The sequence below is a fragment of the Electrona antarctica genome (genome assembly GCF_951216825.1).
Source record: "Electrona antarctica genome assembly, chromosome: 1".
NCBI classification, from domain to species: domain Eukaryota; kingdom Metazoa; phylum Chordata; class Actinopteri; order Myctophiformes; family Myctophidae; genus Electrona; species Electrona antarctica.
In genome coordinates this window covers 50,886,438-50,906,819 of record NC_136806.1, presented here as the reverse complement: position 1 = coordinate 50,906,819, position 20,382 = coordinate 50,886,438, and the positions used below count along the sequence as shown (strand labels likewise).

Below are 20,382 nucleotides of genomic sequence, written 5' to 3'. Positions count from 1 at the left end.
TGCTATATCGGTAGTGGCTCAAACTTTATATGTATTTTGGCTGCCGACCCCCCATCTCAAAATGTTTGTTCCAGGGACCCCCCCAGAAGCAAAGATTCACGATTTAAAAAAAATTGCAGATGTACAAGCTCATAGCGTAGCACAAAGTGACGTGCTATGAAGCTTGCTGCTATTTCTGAACAGCCAAAGTATTAGATAATGGTCGAAGCAGTTAAAATCTAAAGTGACACAGATGCTTTCTCGGTCTTAACCCATTTAGGCCTGTCATCGAAATTTAAAAAATGTCTTCTAAATCATGACAGTTTTCTGAATACCTATGTTTCTATGTCAGTGGTGCTCAATATTTCATGTTAAGGACCCCAAAAATTATATGTATTTGGTCGCCGACCACCATCTGAAAATATGTTGTTCCAGGGACCTCCCAGAAGCAAAGATTTGAGTTAAAAACGTTACATTTTCACGATTTTTCAAAAATAGCAGACTTACAAGCTCGTAGCGCGGCACTCTGTACCACGCTATGAGCTTGTAGATCTGCTATTTTTCAATAGCTAAAGTATAACATAATGCTTAAAACACCAAAAGCTTCACCCCTTTTGCAACCAGATCTTATTTTAATGATGTTTGGGAGTCGAGAAACACTTTCCTGGGGTTTTTATGTGCATCATTTGTGTTTTTAGATATTTCAGTATTTCAAAGTGTCCATGGACTCCATGATGTCATGGACACAGGGCTCACTTGTCTTCCTTCCTGGACTACAATTCCCATAATGCTTTGGTCCACTGTTCCTCCTTGTGGATAGGGGGAGGGCTGTCTTACTGAGACAACATGTAGTCCAGGAAGGAAGTGAAAGTGAAGGAAGTAAAATTGGAGACATTGCATGCACACTGGGGCTGAGTTTGTTGTTCCCAAAGCAATATGTTTTGTAATATTGATATGAACTCACAAACAGGCAATCGCATTTGGACTTTAACTGCTCCAACAATCCCTATACTCTCCACTTATCTTTATCATTCACATTACTGATACATGCAAACAGCAAATGTATGTCGATCAGGACAAGGGAAAACTAAATATTATTATTATGTTAAATCCCCATGGTAGCTGTATGTACAGTACAGTATGCTTAAGCCATTTTGCACAAAAGTTACTAGGTGACATCATCTCATAGCAAATGCGAGGGTTCATTGCACATTAACTCATTATGGGTTATGCATGCTAAAAGGTGAAAATGTTTGACACATAAATATATATTGCCTTAAGCAGCAGCACTAATGCATTATGTTTTAGAAAAAACAAGCCTCTCTGGTGCTCATAGTGCTCACAACTCGGATACGAGTGAAAAGAGAAAAGTTTACGTTCTATTCTTCAGAAATGTGCACCATTATTCAAATATGAACTCCATCTGAGCGTCCTCTACTTTTAAGACGCTGTGTAATATAAAGCTTGTTCCTTTGTGTATGAGAAAGTGAGTTAACATTTAGATATAGTCTGTGTTTCTCATGTCAACTCATTTCCCTCCATACCATTATCTTTGCACACAATCTGTATCACGTTTTCGTGCGGGATTGACTTATTTTGCTGAATGGAAAAACGTCTCTAAGCTATCCTAAATCTCTACTTACAGTATGCGCGAGTTGAAATCTGTTCCTTATTTTCCTTCTTCTCTAAACGTTCCGTACGCGAGCATATAGCTCTGAGTGATCCTTTAAACAAAACCAAAGGGCATAGAGATGAATATCAGATTGAATCAAAAACTACATATATATGTCCGATTTCGTGGAGAGTTCAAATGACATACTAACCGCTGCTGCGCTATAAGGAGTGTGTTTTCCATTATGTCACCGTGTGTTGTTGTGTGTCTCTGCGGTATAACAGGGGGAGCTACCACGAATGAGCGGAAAGCCTTGATGTCGGAGTTGAAGATTCTAATCCACATTGGCCATCACCTGAATGTGGTCAACCTTCTGGGAGCTTGTACCAAGCCTGGAGGTGGGTTAGGCCTGATGTCGAAAAAAAAAACATTCGCTCTGAAAGAATATATATTCAAAGATTTGTGCCGCATTTTCACGATTTTTCAAAAATATCAGACCTACAAGCTCGTAGCGCGCCACTCGGTGGCGCGCTATGAGCTTGTAGTTCTGATATTTTTCAATAGCTAAAGTATAACATAACGCTTAGTAAAAACACCAAAAGGGGTTCCCGTTCAGAATGGGTTTTTTTGTTGTTGTTCTTTTGCAACTGAATGGCTGGAAAATGGAAATGAAGAGTTTACATATAGTACACATAGTGCATGCATACACCTTCCCTAATGATTATATCGGTAACCCTTTCTTTTACAGTACAGTAATAACCATGAAATTACATGGTAATTACATGGTTATTACAAGGTAGTAAGGAGTAATTACTGGGTATTTACTAGGTAATTACATGGTAACTACAGGGTAATAAACACAACAATTACTAGGTAATTATCAAGTATTTTCTTGACTACTACCCAGTAATTACCATGTAATTATGAGTATTTACCAGGTAATTACATGGTAATGTAACCAGTAATTACTATGAAAACTAATAAGTAATTACTAGGTAATTAGCAAGTATTTTCTTGACTACTACCCAGTAATTACCATGTAATTATGAGTATTTACCAGGTAAATACAGGAATTTACATGATAATTACATGGTCATGTAACCAGTAATTACTATGAAAACTAATCAGTAATTACTAGGTAATTATCAAGTATTTTCTTGACTACTACCCAGTGATTATTAGTATTTGCCAGGTAATTACATGGTAATTACATGGTCATGTAACCAGTACTTACTCAGAAAATACAAAGTTTTCCCCAGTATGTACTAGGTAATCCTTATGTATTTTCCTGCCAACTACCAGGAAATTATAACCTATATACTAGGTAGTTATCAGTTAATTACACTGTAAATACTGGATAATGGCCATGTAGTTACCTAGTATTTACTATACAATTCACTGACGACTACCAGGTATTTACCCATGAATTATTGAGCCATGTGTTATCAATCAATTGGTGCAGTTGACCGTGAGGCTGTTAACGACGGTATTTACATTGTAATTACCAGATATTAACCTGATAACTACCATGTATTACCCAGTCCATTACATGTTAACTACAGGGAAATATACCCAGTAAGTACTAGGTAATTATCATGTATTTTCTTAACTACTACCAGTAGTTTCAGTATTTACACAGTAATTACGGTAGAACTGGACTGTAAAAGAAAGCGTGGTTTGTTGCCATGATATTACTTGGTAATTACTCAGTATTTATCCAGTAACTAGACAACTATTTACCTGGTATTTACCCAGTAATTAAGGTGGAACTGGACTGTAAAAGAAAGTGTGGTTTGTTTCCATGATATTACCCTGTACCTTCCCTGTAATAACCATATTTCAGTTTGTAATCAACGAGTAGCCCATGAACTCAAGAATGACACAATGATGACAGTTTAAGGGTTTTTATATAGAGATGGTTGCACAGCCACAGACAGACATGGATGGATGATTGTATGAATGGTATCTGAAATGATTAACCTTAACACACTTATCACTGTAAAGTTCAAATACATTAGCTGAGGCTAACTTAGCTTGTTAGAGCCCTGTTAGGCTACCATAGATGGCTGCCAATGTTAACCTAGCAACATGATTTAGCATAGCAAATACAGGCAAAAACTAACTTTTTAGAGAACACATAGATGAATTAATTGTTGCAACATTAATTAATATTGCACTGTATAAACAAACAATGAGCATACTTCCTGAAGAACGCATTCTGTGATCCTGTTTGTCTGTCTGTGTAGCTGCATGTAGAGTTGCAGCTGGACTGGGGTCCTCTTTCACTGACTACACTGCCCAAACAGAAGCCTGAACTAAAGTAGAAAAATGGGTCCTCAATATGAATAGAGTGCATGAAGTAGCCTTCACTAAATGCTATGGGGAATTTTGTACACAGTTACTTTTACAATTCATGGTTTAAACCAGTGGTTTTCAACCCTTTTCAAATCAAGGTCCATTATTTATTTTGCATTTGAGCCATGGCACGGGCCACCATTTGATGAGATTGAATTATTAAATTCTTCTACATTCTCTAACTTGTGTAGACTTCTTGTAAATTAATTAATGCAGATGTTTAACAATTATTTAACTATTCATAAAAATATGACCTGTAAGGGTCCACTTGGTTTAATTTTATGCTCTCAAAAGTTAAAGAACTATAAGGGTCCATTTGGTTACCCAAAGTTGAAAACCACTGGTTTAACCTGTAGAAAATAATTGATCGCCATGGCAACCCCAGCCTGGACCTGATTAGGTGAATTCCCAACACCTGCTAAATCCCCCAAACCTGTATCTTGATTGGAGTCAGTTCCACTCTCTACACTCACTCTCCCAACCACTCAGTCATGCAGCTACACAGACTCAGACAAACAGGATCACAGAATGCGTTCTTCAGGAAGTATGCTCATTGTTTGTTTATACAGTGCAATATTAATTAATGTTGCAACAATTAATTCATCTATGTGTTCTCTAAAAAGTTCGTTTTTGCCTGTATTTGCTATGCTAAATCATGTTGCTAGGTTAACATTGGCAGCCATCTATGGTAGCCTAACAGGGCTCTAACAAGCTAAGTTAGCCTCAGCTAATGTATTTGAACTTTACAGTGACAAGTGTGTTAAGGTTAGTCATTTCAGATACCATTCATACAATCATCCATCCATGTCTGTCTGTGGCTGTGCAACCATCTCTATATAAAAACCCTTAAACTGTCATCATTGTGTCATTCTTGAGTTCATGGGCTACTCGTTGATTACAAACTGAAATATGGTTATTACAGGGAAGGTACAGGGTAATATCATGGAAACAAACCACACTTTCTTTTACAGTCCAGTTCCACCTTAATTACTGGGTAAATACCAGTTAAATAGTTGTCTAGTTACTGGATAAATACAGAGTAATTACCAAGTAATATCATGGCAACAAACCACGCTTTCTTTTACAGTCCAGTTCTACCGTAATTACTGTGTAAATACTGAAAGTACCAGGTAGTAATATGGAAACAAACCACGCTTTCTTTTACAGTCACAGTTCCACTTTAATTACTTAGTATATACTAGGTAAATACAAATCACACTTACTGGGTAAATAGCAGGTAATTACCGGTTAAATATTTTCTAGTTACTGGGTAAATGCTGAGTAATTACCAGGTGATTGATAAGGCATGAATCAATAATAAATATTCATAATTACATGGTAATTCCCGGGTAGTAGTTAAGAAAATACATGATAATTACCTAGTACTTACTGGGTATATTTCCCTGTAGTTAACATGTAATGGACTGGGTAATACATGGTAGTTATCAGGTTAATATCTGGTAATTACAATGTAAATACCGTCGTTAACAGCCTCACTGTCAACTGCACCAATTGATTGATAACACATGGCTCAATAATTCATGGGTAAATACCTGGTAGTCGTCAGTGAATTGTATAGTAAATACTAAGTAACTACATGGCCATTATCCAGTATTTACAGTGTAATTAACTGGTAACTACCTAGTATATAGGTTATAATTTCCTGGTAGTTGGCAGGAAAATACATAAGGATTACCTAGTACTTACTGGGGAAAACTTTGTATTTTCTGAGTAATTACTGGTTACATGACCATGTAATTACCATGTAATTACCTGGCAAATACTAATAATCACTGGGTAGTAGTCAAGAAAATACTTGATAATTACCTAGTAATTACTGATTAGTTTTCATAGTAATTACTGGTTACATGACCATGTAATTACCATGTAAATTCCTGTATTTACCTGGTAAATACTCATAATTACATGGTAATTACTGGGTAGTAGTCAAGAAAATACTTGATAATTACCTAGTAATTACTGATTAGTTTTCATAGTAATTACTGGTTGCATTACCATGTAATTACCTGGTAAATACTCATAATTACATGGTAATTACTGGGTAGTAGTCAAGAAAATACGTGATAATTACCTAGTAATTGTAGTTACCATGTAATTACCTAGTAAATACCCAGTAATTACTCCTTACTACCTTGTAATAACCATGTAATTACCATGTAATTTCATGGTTATTACTGTACTGTAAAAGAAAGGGTTACCATTATATCTGGTTTCAGTAAAAAAATGTAATGGTGTGTATTGTCTCTATTATTAAGGTTATTGTAGCAGTCAATTTATATCGGGGGTCGGGAGGGGGCGGGGGTCCCGATACATTGCCAAAGCATTTCCGGGGGTCCCCGGCCAAAAACGTTGAGAACCACTGGGTTAGACTCCGACTAGGACCTCACTTACACAGGAAGCTTTGATATTTAATGTGCATGTCTTTAACATTCATAGTTGGACAAGTTATTTATAGTTTTTCTTTTATATGACACACACACAGGTCCATTGATGATGATTGTGGAGTACTGCAAGTACGGCAACTTGTCCAACTACTTGAGAAGCAAGAGAGCTGATTTCGTCGTCTACAAGGTTCGCCTTTCCTTTATCCTACCATGTGACGTCTGAACAGTGAGCAGCGAGTGGACATTTGAACGGCTGTGAGGGGAAACAACAAGGCCGGCCGGGTGCAGTGAAACTCTCTCTTATGGCCAGGGGTCATCATCTTGTGGTGGACAAAATTCTATTTTTGCCACGGACGTACAAAATGAGTAGACTAACACATAACTAGCCCTAAATAAATAATAACCATTAATTACGGGTCTGTGGTCTGTGAGTTATGGGGTGTCCTTGCAAATAAAACGTTAGAGAACCACTGTCCTAGTGAAGTCCATACATAGAGTCATAGTAAATCAGTGGCATGCATATTCTGAGGAGAGTCTGGAGACTGACATTCTGCAATTGGTTCTCCTAATCAAAATAAGAACATTATAATGTTACGTGAAAAACAAAAACAATCTCAAATTTTCCACAGACTAGGCCAAGTCTTGCCACGGACAGACACATTCGTCTACGTACGGACACATTGATGAGCCCGCTTATGGCTGCTGGCTCACATCTCATTGACCGTGATATATTGTGTGTGTGTGTGTGTGTGTGTGTGTGCGTGTGTGCGTGCGTGTGTGTGTGTGTGTGTGTGTGTGTGTGTGTGCGTGCGCGTGCGTGTGCGTTGCGGCGGACAGAGCCAGGACGGCAAGGCGGTGTCGTCGGGGTCGGGCTGTGAACTCAGCGAGCTGATGAAGCGCCGCCTGGAGAGCGTGGCGAGCACCGGAAGCTCCGCCTCCTCGGGCTTCATCGAAGACAAGAGCTACTGTGACTCTGAGGAAGAGGACGAAGGTAAAGATAAGAGCTACTGTGACTCTGAGGCAGTGTTAAATGGTTTGCTATTCAAAAGACTAAGGTCATATTCACACCAGAAAGAATTAAAACGAATCCTGCTGCACATTGTCGGAAAGTGGGCGGATGTGGCTCTTCTTCTTTGCTTATTTCGCGCATTGCTCTGGCACTGGCCTCACGATCCCGCCTAGAGGGCTGGGAAGGATTGTGTAAGGTTAGGTACCCCCTCACAGTATCCCCCCCCCACCTCCTCCCTCCCCTCCTGGAGAGAATCGACGGCCCCTTTGTAATGTAAGGACATGGGTGGAGGTCATTGTTTCTTGCCTAACAATGTATTGTAGAGTGGCCAACTTTATGAAGTGTTTGGCCCCGTTTAGCCTATATAGCTCAGACCCACCCTGGACAAACATGGTACTTTTTAGGCACTCATTTAGTACCACTGTGACTCAGCCCAATTCCTTGTAGTGGAAACGGTGGCACAAGTAGGTGGTGTGGCTGTGGGAAATGAAATGAAATGAAATGATTACTATATTTACCCAGGGTATCTGGGCTAAGCTCAAGAACTTGTTTCCAGCCAGGCCCTGCTCATAGAACACATTTCATCGTAGTGGTTCAGTGCCTTGTTCAAGGACTGGGGTAGAGTGGTGAGGCCATGGCAGTGGAAATCGGGCTTGATACCAATACTTTTTGCACTTTTACTCAAGTCAATTTTGAATTCCGTACTTTTACTTGTAACGGAGCATTTCTACATTGCAGTATTGATACTTACACATGAGTAAAAAACAATTGAGTACTTTTTCCACCACTGCTCTCTCCTGCAGCCCTCCTCCCCTTGTCTCCCCCTTCCCCCGCTCACCTCCGTCTCACCCATCCTTGCACAGGAATTAAGCCCCCCCCACCCCACCCCACCCCATTGTTTTCTGGCCCAAGTCCGATGGGAGGTTTCCTCCTCCTGTTGGTGCAGCCAGCAGTACAATCACGGCAGCAGGAGCCACTGTCACCCCACGGAGTCTGGTGGAGTCGTGGAGGCCTCTGTCTATTTCCTGCCTCCTGACCTGAGTGTTTGTCTGGTCCAAAGCCTGAGCACTGAGCCCGGGCCGACCACGTTGTCCCCGTAGTGTTATTTCTGGTTTGATTGGCTGTTTACTCAGGTGTTGCCAGAGTGGAAGGACTCCCCGCCTTGAGTCGTTCCTTTTATATCAGACCCCCGGCCGGCCGGGACCCGGCCCGTAATCTGCACGTCGGTCTCACACACCCAACATCTGAAAGATTAGGAGGAATCTTTTTTTTCTTTTCTTCTTCTTTTATGTCCAGTGAGCAAAGGATGTTTTCAAGACAGGAGAGTGTAGGTGGGACACACACCTACGTGACAAAGTGCATGTCGGCGATGCCGCTGCACTCTGTTTCCCAAACAGTGGGTCGGGACCCATCTTTGGGTCGCGGACCAATTTTTATGGGTCGCGAGTTTAAAAAAATGAACTATTAAAAAAACTTTTCATCAAATAACTAGATACTATCAAAAGGATTTTATAAACAAAATAAAATAAATAATCAAATCATTTAATGTTTAAGAAGTAGTGCAAATAGCAGATCTATAAGCTCATAACCGCAAGCTTGTAGATGTGCTATTTTCACTAGTTTGGGTCCCGGGCAAATTTCTTTAATTTCTCTTTTAGGAGGTCTCGACCTAAGAAGTTGGGGAACCAGTGGTCTAGTGTATTCAGGCATTTATCTTGGAGGCTTGCAGAGACATTTATAAGGGAACCCTTTGTCCAGGCATTTACAGATACATTAGTTTGTGTACTCTGGTTTAAATGCATAAATCGTCGTGTGTGGAAAAACTCTACTTTCTCAAAAACAATTTCTTCTTCTTTTTTGCCCTCAGAGCACGAGGACCTGTATAAGAGAGTGCTGACATTGGAGGATTTGATTTGCTACAGTTTTCAAGTTGCAAAGGGCATGGAGTTCTTGGCTTCACGCAAGGTAAGCACGTGGCCTAGTGGTCCAGGCGCATGCCAGTGCCACATATAGGCTCTGGCCTGACAGCGGTGTCGCGTCACTCGCGTGTTCGAGTCCCGTTCATGATGACCTTTGCTACATGTCTCTCCCCTTCTCTCTCTCCCTCTGTCCTGTCAGTCTCCACTTGAAACAATATCAATAAAGACAGAAAAGCCAAAAACAAATCTTTAAAAACAAAACACACCAGTGTGAACTGAGTGGTCCCCGGAAATTCCAGACCCACAGGAACGTGCCACGGGTGCTGGCCCGGTTCCGGCGAGCCACCCCACTGTCCAAAACGGTTGAGAAGTTACTGTGTGGGGGAATTAGCAGACCCCCCCCCCTCACTCTGGTTCATTCATAAGATTAGGGAGACCGACCGGATGCCGGTGATTAATGTTTGAAGCTATTGTTCTTAAATAAGCCATTTGAGAAAATAGGATAACCTGGATATGGAAGACATCAGATCTATTCTGATAACGGATGGCTGCACCATGTGTTACTCACATGCAGTTGTGGAGAACTTAAGTAAAAGTATCAATACTGCAATGTAGAAATACTCTGTTACAAGTAAATGTCCGGAATTCAAGATTTACTTGAGTAAAAGTACATTATTATTGTAATCAAAATGTACTTAAAGTACCAAAAGTAGAAAAAGTAGAAAGTATACAGAATTATACAGAATGTCCCATTTCCCTCAAGTTTTCAAATGTATAAAACTAGAATTTCGCGGGCCTTCGGCCCGCTCATCCTAGCATCCTAGCTTTGAAAGTCACAACATTTCAAAATGTAGTTCTCAGTGTATTTTTAATGGAGTCTGAGTGTTTTTTTAGGAAAGAATGTTAATGTTAACAGTGAATGTGTAGTAAAAGAAGCTGCAGTGCCATGAGGTTGCCCAGATTTGGCCAGTAGAGCCTGCAGAATGGGATCATCATCATCATCTTCAGTGATGTAGTTCAATCAGAAATGGGATTTGTGAGAATGCAACAGCCTATACATTGCAGAGGCTGCAGAATTGGGGAAACAGAGAAGGTAGGGAGAAAGTATACATTGAGACATCTCCACCAGGTATGTTGTGAATGGAATGACAATGCTATGTTTATGTTTGATTATCAGTTATGTAGACTAATCAACAATGAGACTTGTAAGAATGCAACAGCCTTACGTTGATGGGGATGGTTTGGGGAAGACGCAGTTGTCGTGGAAAGGCCAACTTAGCAAAGGAACAATTGTATTTGGCAGCTGATCCAGAGGAGGGCGTGGAGGAGTGGGGTGATGTGGAAGGGGTGTTTGTGTTTCTGGTTCCAGAGATTGTCATGGTTGAGCCTGCAGAAAAGGAGACACAGATAAGGGATGAATCAACCACACAATGTGACATGTCCACCACAGATCATGTGAAAGGTAGTGATATTTCTGGAAAGTGTTAATCAATGTTACTTCCTTTTGTGTGGCTGCAAGTTTGCACAGCAGCAGTTTGTTGTTGAGGGTTCTGAGGAAAAACAGTTTGGTGCCATTGCAGAGTCCGTCTTTGGGGCTGATGTTGCGCAGTAGCATCAAGGGCATTCCTGGCTTGAGGGTGATGAGGTGCCTGGGAAATCCATTGGGGCAGAGGGTGTTGAGGTATTCCACGTTGAACCGCATTCTGTCTTGGTAGTTCTCCAGGGTGTATGTGTAGTGGGACAATGTGATAGTTGTATTAGAGTTATTGAGGTGAAAGTGTAGATGTGAGTGTAGTGCGTTGGTTACCTGTGGTTTCTGCTGTGGCCATTGGCTGTGTTGTAGCCATCATGTGCTGCTGTTTGTCCAGGTTATGCTGAGCTGAGAAATTAAGATGGGAGTGTATGTGACTATATATTCAGTACATGTAGGTATAACATACACACATATGCGTAATGCATTGAGGCAGAGGGCAACATATCTGAGGCCTTACCTCTGGTCCGTCTCACTCTGTCACGTGTTTGCTCCCGCCTGCGCTGACCTGGGTATGGATGTCAGTAGTGTGTGTAGACACAGAGGTACAAAATGTTATCGACATGTTATGCAGAGATATGTAGATAGATGTCTCTATACAGTGTGTCAGGATGCTCGGTACCAAGCAGTAAGGTTATCTGAATAACAGAAGTCAGTACCTCTGGCCTCAGCCACGTCCAATGAAGGTGTGTTAGCCATTTGTGGAGGAGTGCTGCCCTGGTGTTGAGCTGTGAAGTGATGTGTAGAGAGTTATGTAGAGCACAGGGTGTGAGTGTAGTGTACACAATTAATGTAGGTTATGTGATGAAGATACTGCAGTATCTGTGGAGAAAGAAACAGCAGTGTATTGCATTGTGCAATGTGCTGTGCAAAGTGTAGTTTTGAGCAAGTGTACCTGGTACATGTTGTGCTGCAGCTGCTGGAACCAAGCGTTGTGTTGGGGCTGTTGGCGTGTGAGTGGCATGGGAGGGTCCATGTAGTAGTTCAGCTGCTTGATGCATGCATGTGCGTGTAGCTGTTGGCGATGGATGTTTTGCAGACTATACATTGCAGAGGCTGCAGAATTGGGGAAACAGAGAAGGTAGGGAGAAAGTATACATTGAGACATCTCCACCAGGTATGTTGTGAATGGAATGACAATGCTATGTTTATGTTTGATTATCAGTTATGTAGACTAATCAACAATGAGACTTGTAAGAATGCAACAGCCTTACGTTGATGGGGATGGTTTGGGGAAGACGCAGTTGTCGTGGAAAGGCCAACTTAGCAAAGGAACAATTGTATTTGGCAGCTGATCCAGAGGAGGGCGTGGAGGAGTGGGGTGATGTGGAAGGGGTGTTTGTGTTTCTGGTTCCAGAGATTGTCATGGTTGAGCCTGCAGAAAAGGAGACACAGATAAGGGATGAATCAACCACACAATGTGACATGTCCACCACAGATCATGTGAAAGGTAGTGATATTTCTGGAAAGTGTTAATCAGTGTTAGCAGCAGTTATGTATTATTCAGAAATGACATATGTAGAAATGACATGTAGCAATGCAACAGCCTTACCTCAATGGGGATTGTAGGGCCAGGAAGAACAGCGCGAAGCAAGTCTCGAAAAACCACATTGGCAGTATGATGTTCCGGCTGTCCTTCTTTCTGCTTTATGGCATAGGTGAGAGCTTCTGGGTTACCTGTCCTTGAGCTGGCAACATAAAGCTGTCCGTGACTGAAGACAGGGGACGAAAGCCAGACCCCCACTCTTGTAAGTGTCTGGCCTTGGGATTTATTGATGGTGGTGGCAAAAGCGGTGCGGACTGGAAACTGTCGTCTGGCCCACTCAAAGTAGGAATGTCTAGGATCAGGAATGAACTTGATTCGAGGGATCAGGACTTCCTTTTGTGTGGCTGCAAGTTTGCACAGCAGCAGTTTGTTGTTGAGGGTTCTCAGGAAAAACAGTTTGGTGCCATTGCAGAGTCCGTCTTTGGGGCTGATGTTGCGCAGTAGCATCAAGGGCATTCCTGGCTTGAGGGTGATGAGGTGCCTGGGAAATCCATTGGGGCAGAGGGTGTTGAGGTATTCCACGTTAAACCGCATTCTGTCTTGGTAGTTCTCCAGGGTGTCAGCACTGCTCAGGTTGGTTGACAGACCTGGTACCCAGGTCTCCATTAGGTCGTTGATGGCGTCCACGTCCTTGTTGGTAGGGGCAAGTACTGATCGGCCATCCAGCCAGCCGGTAGTAGTGAAGTTGTTGGACATATCTGGAAATATAGTTTGGCAAAACATCTTCATGGAGCACTCCTCCGCTGTGTGGTCATTGTCTGTGTTGCTTTGAATGTGGAAATACCTGTCATCTGGGATGAAGATGAAGTCGTTTGCATCGTTGGCTGTACCATCACCAATGCGGAGTGTCCATTGGTCAAAGGCCTTCAGGTCTTGGTTTTCACTGGCCCTGACTCGCATGTTCTCTGTGAGGCTGGAGACTTGGAAGTGTTGCCAGAGGCCTGAGTTATTGAGGCAGCTGTTGACAATTTGGGCAGGATTAGCCCCTTGAACCACTGGAAGACACTGGCGGAAGTCGCCGGCCAAGATGATGATTTTCCCACCAAATGGACAGTCTGGCTTGTTCATCAGGTCTTTCAGAGTGTAGTCAAGTCCCTCTAGCAAGAAGCGGTGCAGCATGGTTGCCTCATCAATGAGCAGGAGGCGTGCCCGTCGCACCAGCTTGGCTAGGCTGCTTTGAGCTGTGATGTGGAAGGGTGTGTGTTCTGTTGGGTGGAGAGGTGCTTTCATCCGCGAATGGAATGTTCTGCCTAGGTGTAGGAGTTGTGCAGCAATGCCAGTAGTTGCCATGGCAAGGGCAATACAGCCACCAGGTTCCAGACTGCGCACAGCGTCCAGTAGTGCATTGAGTAGGAAGGTCTTACCACAACCGCCACGTGCTGATATGAAGAGTTGTAAGTTGGCCTGTTGCTGGACTGCCGTCATGACAGTGTCGTAAATCTGTTGTTGTGCAGCAGTGAATTGTGGAATTGTTGCCTGTACATTGGCTTTCAGCTGGGCCACATCATAGTCCAGCTCCTCACGGATAAGAGGCTCTTCGATGTTGACCAGCCCATGGACAGTGGCCTTTTCCTCATCTGTCATTTTTTCCAGGAGGAAGTCTTGGAGGTCATGTTCATGTGACTGGAGGCGGACTTGCAGATCCAGTCTCACCATGGTTTTGAGTTGCTGGTCAGTGAAGGTCGTTGCACTCTGCTGTGCTCTCCGCTTGAAGTCATCTGTCCAGTCTGGCCAGAAGTCGTTAAACAGGCTTGCAGGGTTCGCTGGTTGGCAGAAGATGAGGATGATGACGAATAGGGCACGAATCTGGGGGCAGAGGTGAGTGGCAGCAGCCTCAGTAAGGACAGTGGACCACTCTTGGTCATCATCCAACAGGCCAAGCTCCCTGCACACTGCCTGGTAGGTGTCAAGGCGGCTGCCATTGACTGAGTAGAGGTCCTCAAAACTTGTTTTCCCTTTGGAGTGGTCATTGTGGAGGAGCAGTCTCAGGTAGAACACATCTCCAGCTAGGGGGCTGATGGTGTGGACACGGCCAACGGAGAAAGCGTTGTTTTTTCTGAGTTGCCACTTGTTGTTTGTGTAGGTGTATTTGTGAGGCATGTCAACATAGCGCTGCATGGTCATAGGGTTGTAATCTGGACCTTTGGCTGTCTTCTGTTGAGCATTCAGTTTGAAGAAAGCAGTCAACTCTGTCTGTCTGCCCTGCTCCACCACATTCTCCTCATCACCCTCGGCGAAAACGACGTATTGCTCGTGTTCCAGATGCAAGCGGAGGACTTGAACAGGAGGCTTGTTGGCGGATATGGGGAATGCGAAGAGTTTCCAGCAGGCCTCACTTGAGCCAACAGAACGCATGTCTTCATAGTCCCTAATCTCATCACGGGCAGCCTGGGCGCCCTCAACTTCAACACAAACCATTGCACGGTCCGGCCCCTTGGTCACATATTTGTAGAGATATTTGGCCGCAAGTGCAGAGATGCATACTTCTACGTTGATGTGGCAGTTGTATCGGAGGCTGAGGTAGGGGTTGTAGGGCACTACCCAACTGTTGTTGATGTGGTTCCCATTTTTTTGTGCAGTTCGGCCACCATTATCTGGAGAGCGACGGCGGTAGATAGGATAACTTCTTTCGTCACCAACTGTTGTTCTGGGCTGGAAGGGTTTGGGGAAGTTCTTCTTGCAGGCTTTGCAGTTGGAGCCGGCTTTCTTCTCCATGCAGGGATTGTTGGGATGCTCTTGTCCACAGGGACCGTGGATCATGTTAGCAAGTACAATGTCCCACAGTGGCTGGCGCCTTGCTTTTTCTTGGGCAGAGATCCCATTTTCATGCGGGTCAGGGGGAAGTTCTGCACAGACAATTTGGTCCACTTGGGCTGGTGTCTTGGGTTTGTCCTGCTCTGCTAGAATGAGGAGGATGTGCGAGTGAGGCAAGCCGCGTTTTTGAAATTCTATGACCCAGAGGTGGGCAATGGCTAGGCCAAAGATGTGTCTTTTGATGAGGTCATCCATGATCTGATCTTTCTTTAGTTTGAATACCCGGGCCACCAGGTCAGGTCGGTCTTGGGGTGTCTGGCCAGGGGTGAGGGCAGCTACGATCTCTGGCCAGTGAGGATTGCAGGTGACCGTGATGAAAAGGTCTGGCTTTCGCATGTGGCGGACTATGGCCATAGCGTCCTGGAACTTGCTGTGGTACCAGCGTGGACTGCCATGGAAAGAGCTAGCAAGGATGACTCTACCCACAGCATGTTCCTGCTCATTGTGGTGGACAGAGTGAGATGGAGCACTCCGTTCCCGTCTACGCACAGCCACAACCTGTTGTAGTTGTTTGAAGCTGTCAGCCCGTAATGTCTTCTGGTTATGGCGCTGCCAAGTCAGCCTCTGGTTCTCGCATGTTATCCAGGCATTGAGGATCCATTCTTGGAACAGTCTGCCTGCCTGGAAAAGGTAGTCGCTCGCAGTGTGACGACTGTTCATGTGATAGGCAAAGAACTCACGGGCTGTGAGCCTTTTTTCATCACCCACATGCTTGAGAGCACAGTGCCAGCCAGATGTCCCTTCAATGAAGAGGAGGGTGAAGTGGAGGGGCATGGCTTTGGGATGGCAGTCAGATATGATTTTCAGACCTCCACCACGTAAGTGGATGACCAGATCATGTGCCTGTTCGTTGGTGACAATGCAAAGTTCTTGGAGATTGGAGGGGGCATTGTAAACACCGGAATGTCCTCCCTGTGGCCTGGCTGCAGCACTTATGACAATAGTGCCTCGCTGTAGTTGTTCTTCTGGGGTTTCAAGGATTTGCTTGAAATCTTGGACAAATATATTGTGCAGGTGAATAACTTGCTGCACAGTGTGCAGCAGCTGCGCCATTGTGTCCTTGTCAGCAGTGGATGTTCTGGCGGGGAGTGTCATGTTTGCAAATCTGGTGGTGTTTTCCAGACTTGGGTCGAGGACATAAAGTTGGGCAAACACAGCAACAGCACCAGGTTCTGGTTGGAGTGGCCCGATGCGCTGGATTACCTTTCCTTGGAAAATGACAGTGGGAGTGAAGCGTGTGAATGTTTTCTCTTTGACCGCAATACTGGAGAGGCAGACAGCGTTGTTGATGACACGGCTGTGTTTCCGAAACAGTTTTGCCTGAGGGGTATCGTCAAACCACAGATCATTGATGGCCTGTGGGGGCCTAGGGAAGGCTGGTAGGCAAACCTTTCCATTCAAGCAGCAGATACTGGAGGTCTCGTTTTTGAATGTGAATGCGTGACAGTGGTCACACACACAGTTGAGCTGGCCAATACTCTGTGGTGTGTCGGAGAGTTGGTTGATAGTTAGTTGGCCGCTGAGAATCTGCGCAGTGCAAGTTGCAATTTTGGCAGCAACTTGTGATTGTCGTCTTGCTGGCTGATGGGAACTGCCTGTGAAGGTAAATGGAAAGTATGGTGTGAAGTTAATTTCATGAGAGTCAATAAGTAGATTGTGGTCAGTATGTGAATGTGATGTTTTTGTTGAGGCAGGCAATGGAAATCTGTGGAGGCATTAAATTGAACTGTGTGTATGTGTAGTGGGACAATGTGATAGTTGTATTAAGAGTTATTGAGGTGAAAGTGTAGATGTGAGTGTAGTGCGTTGGTTACCTGTGGTTTCTGCTGTGGCCATTGGCTGTGTTGTAGCCATCATGTGCTGCTGTTTGTCCAGGTTATGCTGAGCTGAGAAATTAAGATGGGAGTGTATGTGACTATATATTCAGTACATGTAGGTATAACATACACACATATGCGTAATGCATTGAGGCAGAGGGCAACATATCTGAGGCCTTACCTCTGGTCCGTCTCTTTCTGTCACGTGTTTGCTCCCGCCTGCGCTGAACTGGGTATGGATGTCAGTAGTGTGTGTAGACACAGAGGTACAAAATGTTATCGACATGTTATGCAGAGATATGTAGATAGATGTCTCTATACAGTGTGTCAGGATGCTCGGTACCAAGCAGTAAGGTTATCTGAATAACAGAAGTCAGTACCTCTGGCCTCAGCCACGTCCAATGAAGGTGTGTTGGCCATTTGTGGAGGAGTGCTGCCCTGGTGTTGAGCTGTGAAGTGATGTGTAGAGAGATAGTATGAGTTAAGTAGAGCACAGGGTGTTAGTGTAGTGTACACAATTAATGTAGGTTATGTGATGAAGATACTGTAGTATCTGTGGAGAAAGAAACAGCAGTGTATTGCATTGTGCAATGTGCTGTGCAAAGTGTAGTTTTGAGCAAGTTTACCTGGTACATGTTGTGCTGCAGCTGCTGGAACCAAGCGTTGTGTTGGGGCTGTTGGCGTGTGAGTGGCGTGGGAGGGTCCATGTAGTAGTTCAGCTGCTTGATGCATGCATTTGCGTGTAGCTGTTGGCGATGGATGTTTTGCATAGTATGTGAGTGTAGTGGACACAATGCAGTAGGGGTAAATTTGAGTGCAACATATGTGAATGCATTACCTCTGGTGTCATTGACTATATATTCAGTACATGTAGGTATAACATACACACATATGCGTAATGCATTGAGGCAGAGGGCAACATATCTGAGGCCTTACCTCTGGTCCGTCTCTTTCTGTCACGTGTTTGCTCCCGCCTGCGCTGAACTGGGTATGGATGTCAGTAGTGTGTGTAGACACAGAGGTACAAAATGTTATCGACATGTTATGCAGAGATATGTAGATAGATGTCTCTATACAGTGTGTCAGGATGCTCGGTACCAAGCAGTAAGGTTATCTGAATAACAGAAGTCAGTACCTCTGGCCTCAGCCACGTCCAATGAAGGTGTGTTGGCCATTTGTGGAGGAGTGCTGCCCTGGTGTTGAGCTGTGAAGTGATGTGTAGAGAGATAGTATGAGTTAAGTAGAGCACAGGGTGTGAGTGTAGTGTACACAATTAATGTAGGTTATGTGATGAAGATACTGTAGTATCTGTGGAGAAAGAAACAGCAGTGTATTGCATTGTGCAATGTGCTGTGCAAAGTGTAGTTTTGAGCAAGTTTACCTGGTACATGTTGTGCTGCAGCTGCTGGAACCAAGCGTTGTGTTGGGGCTGTTGGCGTGTGAGTGGCGTGGGAGGGTCCATGTAGTAGTTCAGCTGCTTGATGCATGCATTTGCGTGTAGCTGTTGGCGATGGATGTTTTGCACAGTATGTGAGTGTAGTGGACACAATGCAGTAGGGGTAAATTTGAGTGCAACATATGTGAATGCATTACCTCTGGTGTCATGCAGGTGCAAAGTAGGGGTGTGGAGCAGTCGTGGTGTAGTCGCGTCAGCAAGGCGTTCTGCTGTGAAGTGAGACAATCATCATCAAGTTGTGCTGCTATGACATGGTGCTGTGTGATGGGTCCCTGCCGCCACACAGTAAATAGAAAGGTGTCAGTGTACTGGGTACCTGTGGGCTGGGTGTCTTCCAATGAGCGGGTGTGTGTGTGGCCACGTAGAGTGTCGCGAGCAGGGTTGTGGTGGAAGTTTGGATCCTCATTGCGTTGTTCTGTGGAGTGTGATTGGACAGCATGCATGAGTTAGTGTAAACTGGTCACGTGTGGGAAACTGGTTACGTGTGGTACGATGTTAGTAAATGGTGGTACACACACAGTGAAGGAGTACGTGTGTGCACAGTGTGCACAGACGCACACATGTATTGTGCAGTGCAAGTGTTTGTGGAAGGTTGTTAGAGCACATGTACCTTGTGCGGATGGTGCTGTACCTTGTGCGGATGGTGCGTGGTGTTGTCTGGCAGCTGTGTGCAAGCGTTTTTGGGTGGCTTTTGCCGTTCGGTATCCAAGGGATGATGTGCGTTTCTTCGGCATGGCTTTGTATGTAGCTGAAGTGGTTGAAAGAAGTGTTGTATGCATTGACGACAAATTATGAAAGTATAGTTATGGTATGAGGCAAATAATGGCGTTTTTGGCAACAGTGGAATTGTTAGCAGCCCTCATTTTCAGCATTGACAACATGAAGACAGAATTGGGTGGCAATAGCTGTTGTACATGAGACATGGCGGCGTGTTATTATGCTTGTAATGATGCTAGCGTTATTATTAATATTGTTATTGTCATGCTATTTGTAAGAGCATAATTGGCAACAGCCCAATTGTTAGCAGCCTGTATTGTTAGCAGGCGTTATTTTCAGCATTGCCAACATAAATGGAGAATTGTGTGGCAATAGCTGTTGTACATGAGACATGGCATTATCAGCTGTTGATGCTGTTGATGCATCAACAGAATCATAACGTGGCTCTGATTCAGGAAGCTTATCAGCTTTTTTTGTTTGTTTTTAACGTCGTATAAAAGCATATAAGTATGCGGACGTCTCTGAGGTTTATAACAAACCAAACCGTTTGAAATTCGGTTGTAAATTGAGCAAGTTATGGTCATTGAAGAGTACATCATAGACACAATGTTATGTGGGGCGAGGTAAGATGGCCGCCACGTAACGACGTCGCTCTTTTTTTTTTTTTTTAAGGTCGTATAAAAGCATATAAGTATGCGGACGTCTCTGAGGTTTATAACAAACCAAACAGTTTGAAATTCGGTTGTAAATTGAGCAAGTTATGGTCATTTAAGAGTACATCATAGACACAATGTTATGTGGGCCGAGGTAAGATGTGCGCCACGTAACGACGTCGCTCTTTGTTTGTTTTTGTAACGTCGTGTAAAAGCATATAAGTATGCGGACGTCTCTGAGGTTTATAACAAACCCAACCGTTTGAAATTCGGTTGTAAATTGAGCAAGTTATGGTCATGTAAGAGTACATCATAGACACGCACACACAATACACACACACACGCGCACGCAGCCTTAAGTTGTAGTTACCTGTAATGGTGGAAAGAGGCGTAGTGGTCGTGTCCAAGTGAGTAGTGAAAGTGCTGTGAAGAAGGGTGTCGTGGTCGAGGGGGACAGCGATACGCAATTCAATGCAATGCGAGCGTCCGTCCCGCGCGCAATTGTCGTCTTTTCATGAATGAAACTGTGTATGTAATCGCGCCGATCTCCAGCCAAGTTAGAATCAGTG

General features: G+C 43.9%; 2 protein-coding genes across 4 annotated transcripts in view; one reads left to right on the top strand and one right to left on the bottom strand.

Moving 5' to 3' along the window:
- The window catches only part of kdrl (kinase insert domain receptor like), an 87,775-nt gene that overhangs the window by 42,124 nt on the left and 25,269 nt on the right, over positions 1-20,382 (top strand). For all 3 annotated transcript variants that reach the window (XM_079504844.1, XM_079504843.1, XM_079504845.1), the window contains exons 19-22: positions 1,876-1,989; positions 6,450-6,538; positions 7,189-7,342; positions 9,228-9,325. In XM_079504844.1, the coding sequence (XP_079360970.1) occupies positions 1,876-1,989; positions 6,450-6,538; positions 7,189-7,342; positions 9,228-9,325 (455 nt within the window). The remainder of the gene's footprint in view (positions 1-1,875; positions 1,990-6,449; positions 6,539-7,188; positions 7,343-9,227; positions 9,326-20,382) is intronic.
- Positions 10,219-18,630, bottom strand: LOC306925769 (uncharacterized protein). The gene is made up of 16 exons (XM_079504830.1): positions 18,581-18,630; positions 18,369-18,488; positions 18,123-18,191; positions 17,924-17,971; positions 17,614-17,733; positions 17,368-17,436; positions 17,169-17,216; positions 16,985-17,056; positions 12,363-16,765; positions 12,025-12,185; positions 11,706-11,866; positions 11,470-11,538; positions 11,271-11,318; positions 11,087-11,158; positions 10,506-10,928; positions 10,219-10,347 (listed from the first exon to the last, which is right to left on the bottom strand). Exons 2-10 carry the CDS (start codon positions 18,472-18,474, stop codon positions 12,174-12,176), a joined length of 4,947 nt encoding a protein of 1,648 aa, XP_079360956.1. The 5' UTR covers positions 18,475-18,488; positions 18,581-18,630; the 3' UTR covers positions 10,219-10,347; positions 10,506-10,928; positions 11,087-11,158; positions 11,271-11,318; positions 11,470-11,538; positions 11,706-11,866; positions 12,025-12,173.

Bases quoted from the DNA above. Each gene is read 5' to 3' on its own strand.
- LOC306925769 (XM_079504830.1), bottom strand. From the start codon at position 18,474: ATGCATCAAGCAGCTGAACTACTACATGGACCCTCCCACGCCACTCAC. The intron at 17,972-18,122 runs GTACTGACTTCT...ATCCATACCCAG, and splicing joins GGACGTGGCTGAGGCCAGAG to TTCAGCGCAGGCGGGAGCAA. The intron at 16,766-16,984 runs GTAACCAACGCA...TTACCTTCACAG, and splicing joins GGCCACAGCAGAAACCACAG to GCAGTTCCCATCAGCCAGCA.